This window comes from Lotus japonicus, chromosome 3 (assembly GCF_012489685.1).
Source record: "Lotus japonicus ecotype B-129 chromosome 3, LjGifu_v1.2".
Taxonomy (NCBI): Eukaryota; Viridiplantae; Streptophyta; class Magnoliopsida; order Fabales; family Fabaceae; genus Lotus; species Lotus japonicus.
The window spans coordinates 9,870,843-9,882,454 of record NC_080043.1 but is presented as its reverse complement, the minus strand read 5'-3'; the positions used below and the strand labels follow the sequence as shown (position 1 = coordinate 9,882,454).

At 35.1% G+C, this 11,612-nt stretch overlaps 1 protein-coding gene across 1 annotated transcript; it reads right to left on the bottom strand.

The window, feature by feature from the left end:
- Positions 1 to 121: 121 nt before the first annotated feature.
- LOC130748647 (dimethylnonatriene synthase-like) lies at positions 122 to 2,098 on the bottom strand. The gene is made up of 2 exons (XM_057601881.1): positions 1,053 to 2,098; positions 122 to 943 (listed from the first exon to the last, which is right to left on the bottom strand). Exons 1-2 carry the CDS (start codon positions 2,013 to 2,015, stop codon positions 317 to 319), a joined length of 1,590 nt encoding a protein of 529 aa, XP_057457864.1. The 5' UTR covers positions 2,016 to 2,098; the 3' UTR covers positions 122 to 316.
- Positions 2,099 to 11,612: the final 9,514 nt, after the last annotated feature.

Below are 11,612 nucleotides of genomic sequence, written 5' to 3'. Positions count from 1 at the left end.
TTGAAATGGATGTGGCAGAAATGGTGAGCTCTATTGATGGAATGTCTAATACTATGTAAGTAAACTATTGAGATGAAGGTGATCGAGAATGAGAGGAAGAGAGAACTCTTAGGAAATAAAGTAAACCAAGGAGGTTTCATATTGTTTAAAGATGCACAATGAAGAGACCAATTTAAACAACAAGCATATACACTAATATCATCATTGCCTCTACTCAAACTAAAATAACAACCACATTCAGATTATTTTAGGCTCCATCTCATAGTAGAAGTAAAGGCCCTTTATTGATTCTTATTAAGTTCTTAAAAAACTTGATTCAAAGGCTTTCATAAAGCTTCAACGGGAGACGTGGTTCAAGCACAACTTCAAGTGTATTTTCCTTAGGCAAGGCCACTCCTAGTCCTTCAGTCATATCAACAACACCAGCTTTTGTGCATATGTCAAACCCTTGAAGCAAACGAGCGAGAGTTAAATGCAGCACTTGCAACCCAAAAGTCATGCCAGGGCATGACCTTCTTCCAAAGCTAAATGGGATAAACCCAAAGTCCTGACTCTGAAAACTGATATCTTCATGAGCATTGAGGAACCTCTCAGGTTGAAACTCATCTGGGTTGGACCATATCTGAGGGTCCCTTTGCAACTTCCATAGGTTAATTAGCAAACGAGTGCCTTTTGGGACAGGGTAACCTGCCACGTCGCAATCTTCAGTGGCTTCCCTTATTCCTGTTAAGGGTGCTGGTGGGTATAGACGAAGGGTCTCTTTGACAATGGCTTGGAGATATTTGAGGTCTTTGATGTCAGATTCTTGCACCCATTTGTCTTTTCCTATGTTAGTGTCCAGCTCTTGTTGGGCAACCTTTAGGATCCTTGGATGGTTTAAGAGCAAGGAAAGTGCCCATGTTAGTGTTATGGCTGTGCTTCCTGAGGCTGTAAGGATAAGAATCTGCATTCCAAAATTAAAGATACTTTAAAAAATGTCTTTTTCAATAAAATCATTAAAGAAATTTGAGTAGAATATGGATCCAAAACAAAGAATAAACTTGCTAACTAACCAGTGCTGTTGCTTTGATCACTATTTCCCTCTCGTGGTTCCAAATCACATCATGTTCTTGGAAGGTTGATATCAACACGTCCATGAAATCATCTTCACATCCACCATTGTTAACCTCATCTCTCTTTCTCAAATGTTCATGCATCCATTTATCAAGAATAAAGTCAATTTCCTTAGCGGTTCTCTTCATGAAACCCACATACCCTCCAAAATCAAACCATCCAAGGCAAGGAATAGCATCAGCCGCCACAAAAACACCAAAAAGATAAGTGGCATCTTTGATTGCACTCCTTAGTCTCCACGCCTCACTATCTTCTTGGTGGATGGTTTCACCGCTAAATCGCTTCCCAGCAATCATCCTCACAATTATGTTGAATGTCATGTGCTCTAATAATGTGCTTATTGGCACTTGACTTGAAGGGTTCATGTTCTTTGAAAATGAGTACAAATCTTTGACAAGAGAATATATCTCCGTGTCCCTCACATGCTTAAGCTTTTCAAGCCTGTGACTTGATAGAACCTCAAGAGTGGCGATTTTTCTCAGTTCACGCCAGTAATTTCCATATGGGGCGAGACCGATAATTGCATTGTTGTAACCCATGTATCTCCCACCAGCTGTGTTAGGCCTTGAGGCGAAAACTTTGTCATTTGTCGTGAGGAACTCTTTCGCAATTTCGCGGCTATTCACCACTATGGTGTTGTGGCAACCGAGCCTGAGGGAGAAAATTGGACCATACTTCTGAGCCATGGCTGAGAAGGTTCTAAAATATGGCTCTTGAGCATTCAATAGATGGAGGTGACCTATGAGGGGTAAAGCACCAAATGGTTCGGGTATTTTGTTGTACTTGGTTCTTCCTTTGTTTACTTTAGCTCCATTTGGTGATCTAATGAATCTAAACACTATGAGGACAATCAACAAGGCTAAGATTGCTACAACAATTTGGACATAAGAATCAGGATCCATGGGGGACACTTGGATGTTAGAGAGGATTGAGTAGGCACAAGGCTAGCACATCTATTTATAGGATCTGGATTCTCTTTTACTCCCCCGTTCCTAATTATTCCTAATTATAAGAAACTTTAGATTTTTTTTTTGGTGTCCTTTAATATAAGAGTCCCTACTAATTTAAAGAAAAAATTATTATATTTTTCCATATTTGTCCATTACATTAAATAAGAGAGAGTGAGATATTATTAAAGAGATAGTGGGATACAATTAACACAATGACAAAAGAGATAAGAGTAAAATGAAATTGTGTAATACTCCCTTCGTTCCAAAATGTAAGTTGTTTTAGAATTTTTACTATATTCCAAAATATAAGTTATTTTGCAAAACCAATGCACTTTTTCTCTCTTTCTTCCTTATATACCCTCATTTAATATTATATATCTTAATTACCACTTTCAATTTTCACCTATCACAACTCTCACTATTCACTTAACCAATAATAACATTTCTCTCTCCTTAATATAACACAACTTTAAAGAGGGGTATTTTAATCAAAAAAATTATCAATTAAGAAGCTCTTAAACAATGTGCACAACCTAAAACAACCTATATTTTGGAACGGAGGGAGTACTTTTTTTTAAAGGATAAAACTTAGATCAAGTTCCTTACCTCAATTCCATCAAGTTTATGTGTAATTTTTCAAATTTTGACAATAAATTCTTAATAAATGACATTTATTTTTAGAAATAGTTGCACATGTGTCATCACATGATTGATAAACTTGATGAAATTGATTTAAGGAATTTGATCTAAGTTTCTCCCTAAAACCAATGCATTAATTAGTCTCATTACGTGTTTTCTTAATAAGCGCATTTGTCTCCAAAAGGTCTTATATAATTATTATAATTATTGAATAATGTATCAAAGCTAATTAAGGGTGCTGCTTGCAAAATACATTTTTTCTACAATTGATTCAAAGCATAAGAAGTGATAGCAACAAACTCTTTTGAACACATTATCTCACACGCTCTTGGTGATGAATATTTTAGAAAAAAATCTATGTTTCTCTCACTTATTAAAAGTTGGACTGTTATAGAATCCTGATTGGCATAGTACACATTAGTAGCTCAAAAACCTTTGGCCCAACGCATGGATCATGCAAGCAAGTAGATGGACCCTCAAGTTCGTTGTCTAGGTGCACCCCCCTTATTAAATTGATGACTTAATTCCGTGATTTTCTTTCTTCACATGAATGTAATTCCTTGATGTACTCATCCACATCAATGTAATTGCACTATATTCACCCTCACATTAAACATCATTTATGAGCCCCTAATTACATAATGGAGTCTCTCGCATCTTGTAATATGACATGCATGCATGTTCCACTTAGGGTTTTTACTTTTTAGAGACAGAGCAATATACTATGATCGAGTTTGTCTCAGAAAATTGAGTGCCAAAAATTGTGTTGATGTTTTAAAAAATAAACTAACTACATAAAATGTGTTTACAAGAAAGTGTTTTGCTAGCATTCACAATGATTGTCTCCAATTTTGGTTGCTCAACAATATTGTTGTAGATCCAAAATTCAACATAGGATCTAAGCAATTCATAAGCAACTCATGTAGATTTTACTCAAATGGATGTTTTTCATTTTTTGTTGGGTTTCCCAAGAGAGAGAATGAATTGTTGATGCGGGAGAGATAATAAATTGTATTTAATCAAAAAATATTTTTAAGCAATCGTTGCTTCCGAAAGCAATCATTGCTTATTTTTAAGCAACCAACATTCCCCACATAAGTACTCTCAAATGGGAGAAGATAACTAACGTTACTTATGACTAAGCAATAAAGTAAGCAACCTGTAAATGCTCTAAGAAGAAAGTAATAATAATTTAGTTTTTGGACTGAGACTATTTATATTTATATGATCTATCAGAGACAATCTTACTCGATTCGAATATAGATTATCGAAAATGATATATTTCCCCTAACTATTTAAGACACCTGCATACTTAGTTTTTGAACTGGAGCCACTCATCACAATTTAGATTGAGCTTTGCTTCAAAATCTTTTCTTTCATCTAAAATTCACTCACTTTTGTAACCAAAAAAAAAAATTCACTCACTTTAATTTCTTATCTCATATTATTTTTCCATTACTTCACCATCATACATATCTCTAATTTTCTTCTCTTCTGTTCCTATCTCTCTCTTCTGTGTGCGAGTGAATATGGAGAGTTAACTATCCTTTTCCAGTTACCTATAACCATTGAATTGTTGGTTTGCTGGAGTTCTTTCCCGTTTGATGTTTAAAATGTCTTATGTTTCTTTGGTCATGGTTCATGAATCATGCATGGTCATGAAACACACGGGTATGGCAAGTTTCACGTGTTGAAAAGTGACGCGACATTAATAGGTCCCAACAAAACTATTGTGTTGATGTTCCGAGTCGCATATGATGTTTGTGAAGAATGCTTATCATCAATTAAGTGTGTTAATTTTTTTTTTGAACTTAAGTGTGTTAAATGGGTCGGGATGTCTAATTGTCTAAATGACCCATGATAAAGTTTGAGTTAAATAATTCATCATCCAATCACATTGGAGATAAGTGAGTTAGAATTTTTATATTTTATTTATTAATTTATTTCCAACTCATTTATCTCTAATGTGATTGGATGATGAGTTATTTAACCCAAACTTTATCATGAGTTATTTAGACAACCCCTTTTGGAAGATAATTTTTCTCCTTATTTAAATATTAAAAACTTTATTTTCCGATGGAGTAAAAAAATATTAAAAACTTTAGCTTCAAAAAAAAATATTAAAAACTTTAAAATACATTTTCATTACTCACTCGACCACATGCACGCACGGACGCACCGCACCACAGTCTCTTGGTTTTTAACATACCGGATTTTCAAAATTTAATATTATATTTCTTAATAGGTGACCTCTAATATGCACCACTTTTAGAGTGGTGCAATTTTACACCACTTTTTTTAGGGAGACCCTTTTTAATATACCAAGATTTAAAAACCGAACTTTATATTTACAGGAATTAAAAATTAAACCGAAACTTTATTTTTAATGTTGTGCTTCTTAACATATCCTGAATTTAAATCCCCGTATGTGTTATTGTTAGACTACCCACAATGGTGTTGAAAGTGGGTAGTTTAATGTTGAAAGTGGGTTTTAATGGTGTTGAAAGTGAGTGTTGAAAGTTGGAAGGAGGAGAGAGGTGTTGAAAATTTTCAACTGTGTTGAAACCTGCCCGCGGTGACACGTGGCACGGCCTGGTTGGTTGATGCCAGGCGCGTGCCACACACGCGCAGACAGGGCGCGTTACGGGCAGGCCGTGGCAGCAGGCGGGACCGTGGTGGGACGCGTGGCACGCGTCGGTTGGGCATCGACAGGCGCGTGCGTGCCACGCGTCAGAGGAGAGAGAGGACGGTCTGAGGGTGACGCGTGTCACGCGTTGATTGGTCCGGACGATTTTTTTTTTCCTAATCTTTCCAACTCAATTATTTCATTCAAAAAAAATATAAAAAAATTACCAAAATTCATGATTTTTTTTTTTCTATAAATAGAGACTTGGTTCGTTTGATTTGGACACAAAAAAAAACCAAGTTTTCCATCATCTTATTCATCTTATTATCTTTCTACTATCCCCTTTGCTTTGAAATGGATCCCAACAAGTACCATTTCAACACCCAGAATTCTTCTAACTAAATTCCCAACAATTATCAACATCCAAATCAGTTTATTTAATTTAATTTTTATCCTAAATTTTAATTTTATGAAATCATAAAAAGAAAAATATAAAATTAAATCAAAATATGAAATAAAAGTGGTGGGGTAGGGGGTAGGGTGTTGAATGAAAAACCATTGGAGTGGGTAAAAGTTGAATGAAGTGTTGAACTGGAGAGAGAAGGTGATGTGAAGTGTTGGGAAGAGAAAAAGTGAAGTGTTGAGGGTGTTGAATGTTGAAACCATTGTGGGTAGTCTTAGATGCTAGGAAGAAATTTGTTTTTAACTCATATGGGACTTAGACTCAAGCATTTGTGATTTGACAATTGAAGTTTCAGACATGGCTTTTTTTTCTTCACTATGCACAACACCACCACATGCATGTCCACTCCCTCTCAAATCCTTCTTCTCTGTCTTTCCGTTTCCACTGCCCCTAATTCGTATGTGGACTGGAAGGATCCTGCTGAAATTTTGAAGGAACAGAAATATGCTTATGAGGAGATAAATGGTATGAAATGTGATGCATATTGGAAACATATTCAGTTTTTCTTGGCACACTACCGGGTTTTTAAACTATAGTGTTGAAAAACATAAGTTAAAAAAAAAAAAACACTACAGCTACCGGGTTTTAAAATCAGGTAGTGTAAAAAAATATAAATTTGAAGATATACTTTTCGGTTTCATTTTCATTTTTCAAGTTCTCTAAAGTGTTTTTTTTATACATCGGAAAACCGTTCTCAAAAGTGTTTTAGTGTGTGTACCGAATTTTTAAATTGCATAAGTGAATAATCTGAATTATGTTTCGAATTTTAAATCTCGGAACATTTAGTAGACTTATATTTCAAATTTTCATAACTCACTAATAATATTAAGTGAGGGTATTATAATATTTTAATACATTAAATTGTGATGAGAAATTAAGTGATAAGTGGAAAATTAAACACCCTAGTATCCTTTTTTTTTTCATGTGGTTGTTGTTATTGTGTGTTTGTCTATCTTTCCATATTTGTTAAATATGTAGAGGGTCCACAGACAAAGTTTCATATAAAATGTGATGTATAACCATAATCTAATTTTAATCTTTTCTAAACTCATATTGGCTTTTTTGTTATCCGATTTTTAAATTTTTTATAAAAAATAAATAAAGAAAACTTTTTCTGGTAAAAATATAAAAATATTAAAGTAAATTACACTTCACCATCTTGAAGTTTTCCTATATGATATTAAACTCTAAACTTACTCAAATATTACTCTCCACCCCAATTAAAACATAATGTGACACAAATTTGTGACAGATATCTATCTGTAGCTAATACTTACAAATTTAATTGCAAATTCTTGTAAAAATATCATAAACAATTTCTTAATGTTTATCTTGGTTTTAGTGACAGAATTTTCTATCACTAAAATATTCATCATTAATTTTTCCACCAATTTAGCTACTATTTACTTACGAACTTTGTAATCATAGAACTGATAGAAGAAATGAAAAATGAATATATTTAAGAAAAAAATTATATTTTCACCTAAAATATAAATAAAAATTGGCATATCAGCAAAAATCTTAATTTTAGAGGGAAAACTAAAAGCGCTAGCAGAGGTTTAAGTGAGGATTAAAATTGCAATGTTTTTTTTTGTTATGAAGTAGTTTTGCACAAAAGGTATTAGTGAGGTCTCAAAAGTGAAATTAAACCCAAAATTTAATGTTTCTTGCTATATAATTTTTGTGTAAGTTTAAAATTCAAAATATTTTTTTGCAAGGAATTAACAGAAAAAAACATAGAAAATACTTAGATGCGTGGTCGAAACAAAAACAAATTGATAAACATGTGATGGAGAACTAAATACGGTCTAGGACCACACATTCGGGTGATTGTTAGTCACAAATTGATTGGAGAAGTCAACAAAGGTGGTTCCCATGCGCGTCCTTACAGAGCAGATGACATATAAGTTATAACACAATGCACCAATACTTGACTTATGGTTGTTTTGTTGCAGAATATGACATGTAAGATGCTCTAATTTTTGTGTGGTGGTGTATGATTCTCGAGAATTTTCAGCAAGCACTATGGAGATACCGTGACACGATAAAGAATATCTGTAAAGATATTTTGACGCTCAAATTAATGCCAAAGTATAAAGGGAGAATCTTAAAGTCACTGAAGAATTGTAAGTTAGCAAAATAAGTAATGCATATGTAAATAAATAACCAAAATTTTATTTGTAGACATGGTGATTATTATTCTTGTGAGTCCAAGCCTCTGTGTCCTGTAAAGTCTTAGTGAAAGACCTTTGAGACATTAATTATCTTCATATAACCTTGTGATGTCCTTACTAATCGAGACGGGCGCGTCTGGTCGGCTATCCTCTAGACATGATGTTCATTATCTCAGTCATTTAGCCTACCACTATGGTCTCCACTTAGTTGTAGAACCTTTGAGCTAGTTGAACTTCTTCCATCTAATTTTATCTCAAATCCCTTGTAAAAGAACTTTACAATTTCTCACCTGAAGATTCTTTCTTAGTTTCTCGGCACTCTGCTTTGGTCAACAAAGAAAATTTATTGTACATCTTTCAATTAGGGTATAGTCATTGATACATTTTATAGGGAATGATTCTGCTTCGCCATTTAGAGGAAGAGGAGGTACCACCAGCGTTCGTTTGTGTTCCCTTTCGCGGTTCGATTGTGATTCTAACACTTCAATGAGCTAATCGCGTAGGATTATAACGTTATGCACGACATCGTTTCCGGCTAAAGCAACGGTTAGTCCACCTCATCCACGTGAACACCATTTTGCGGGATCAGTTCCTCATAGACCATGATAGATATTCCTTCCCCGGAAGGAGTTCAGTTTCAATTTTTCTTTCTCGTGTTTGTCATAGTATATATGGATGAGAATACATTTTATCAATACCCACTAATGACACCAAACCAAGATATGGTAAGGGACCATCGAACATGAATAAGCACATTTAACTATGTCGAAGGGGTACTTCGTTGGAGTCCTTCTTCGTGGAAGAGACTTCGTCTTCACTATCTAGTGAGCAAGTGGGCATTAGATGTGTGTACTTGCAAGGCACTTTACCGCTCAAGTCAGCAAAGGAGATATAGTGATTAAGGCTAGAAGGTACTGTGTACCTAAAGGTTGTCTACTTAACATGTATTAATACACTAGGGTGTAACAAACATGAAGGGAGCATGTGAAGATTTTATACAAACAATGTAAAAAAATATCTCTCATCTTATGTCTACTTTGATTTGGCCCGTTCTACCATCTTCTTGTGTTCTAATGAAAAAAAATATGCATAAAAAAGGGTGATGATGGCAGGGTTAACACTAGTGGTGGTGTTTGCTCGGAAGAGTTTGGTGATGGGGGGATGCAGGTGGGGAAGAAGGAGGTGGTGGGAGAAAGGGTAGGTGGGGATTTTCTGGTAATTCTAACTATTAGTTTTAATTTTATTTTCTCAACAGGTCACTACCACTTGCTATAGCAAGTAATTTTGGTCTTTCATTGGTGAAAGACCTATTCCTCTCTTCCATCTTAGAAGTTACTTCTAATTCAATCTAAAAGACATTTTTCAACCATCTAAAATTATATATTTATGCTTACCATAATGTTTAAAAGCTGCCCCATTTTTGGTTCAAATCACCAGAGTTGGTAGCTCGGTAACCTTGCCAGATGTCTTCACCGAAGTGATGTGGCAGTAACACCTATTTAATGAAGCTGAGTTGGAATTTAGAATTAAATTTTGTAATTAAACTTTTTTTCACTTGTATAAAATCGTAATTAAATTTTTTCTTATAAAAAATTATCCACATTCTCAAATTTATCTTTAACTTCTTCATCAAAAACCTAAAATCTCTTTAACTTCATCTTCATCTTTATAGCAAAAAACCCATAAACCAACATTGAGATCGAAGGTTTGCAACCCAGATCAAATAACCACGAAAAAAACCTAGAATGAAAAAAGCCTCCATAGCCACCCCTTCACTCTCTCTTCAACTTTCTTCCGATCTACAATATGACAAAAAACCTTGAATGAAAAAAAACCTACATGACATCTACAAACAAGTAAAATAAAACAATCTAGAATCCCAAAAGCTCACAACAACCTACCTAGAGACAGGGTGCGAGTGTACCCACGAACCCCAACCATCCAAACCCATAGAAGAAACTCAGTGAACAAGCAAATCCAAAAAAGAAACCTAAAAAAGAACCCGCTTCCAGATGCACCAAGCCTTTTCATAGGATAAAACTTAGAAAACAAGCTTCATCCAATCGAACCCATGACAAATCTGCGAACCCATGGTTTGGATCTTGTGAACCTAGCGACGAAATTGACCTTAGAATAAAAAAGAGAAAGATATGAAGTTTGATTTCTTAGAGTAAAGACATATATGGTAGAATCAAGCTTCAACCAATCGAGACAAAAATGTGAACCCGATGTTTAAGTCTTGTGCATCAAGCAACAAAATTGACCTTAGAATCAAAAGAAGAAAAAAGACAATATGTTGGGTTGTCCCTCTAAGTGGGGCCCAACTTAATTTTAAAGAGAAAGGAAAAAAATGTTAGCCTATGAGGTTTATTTACCTGTGTTTTTGAAGTGACACAACAACTTTTGCAACGTGTATCGTTTCACTTGGCACACCACAGTTCTTTGATGAGACGACTTTGGGTCATTGACAGATTTTTCGGTACATCGTTTGTTCTCAGATTGGTTGAAATTATAATATGTCTTTTCTGTCTATGAGCTCTTTATATTGAACCTTTTATTTGAGATTTTTCTTCTCTATCTTTTGGGTGGTTTACCCTTTTTTTTGGTCAAGGGTGGTTTACCCTTTGTTGTGGGTTTTTGCTATGTCCTATTTCCACCTTCCTTTGGTGTAGTTTTCCCTTTTTTTTATTGGGGGGGGGGGTTGATTTCCACCTTTTTGGGTGAAGATTTTGATGTCATGGGACATTATTTTGTAACAATTATATTTCTATAGTGGATTATTTTGCTGCGCCACTCTGGTTCCCAATAGTGGTATCAGAGCCGATGACTGTTTGACCATGGACCACAGGCCTCTGAGACTTAGGAGTCAAAGCCCAGAATGAGTGCCTCCGAGGTTCTGTTTAAGTACAAGCCCAACTTTCGTTTGTGATGGACTCGCACTTGAAGGAGAGATTGTTGTGTATCACGTGAGAGTAAGTCCCACATTGGAAGATAATGATAAATTTGAGGGTTTTATAAGTGTGAGGACCCATACATCCATTACCTTAAGGTTTTGGGTGAAAGATGTGGTATCTAGTCCACTTATGATTTGCTCTTTAAAGCCCAATGTGCGCACAAAGCGAGTAAGAGTTGTGACAATACTCTTCTTCCTTACCCATCTTTCTCGCCCTCTCTACTTTGCTTTATATTCTTCTCTCTATTTCGTCCCTTCTCGATGAGGCCCAAAAATCAACTCATGAAAATCCTTCTCCTTCAATTGCCAGTGAGGAAAAATCCATTCATCATAACCACGAATATGCCATTAACCAAATGACTTGATTTCACTTTTTCACTACTTTCCTGAATGTGGATTATGTGTTTAAATCATGTTTTATAAGGGTTTAATGGGGACTTGATGAATTGAGTGGCCGAGAGGAAAAGGTGACGTACGTGAGAGAGGTCTTGTCGTTTCCAGCATTTAATCAGTTACATTGATTTGTTTGAAGTTTGGATTATGGTGATTAATGAGTGAGATGCAGAAGTGAATGGGTTTGATTAGATGGGCATCAAGATGAGCAAGAGTTATAGGTTTGTTTTGAGTTTCTGGATTTTGGTGATAATGATGGAAGAAGGGGAATGGGGAGAAGAAGGGGAAAAGTTTATAAAAT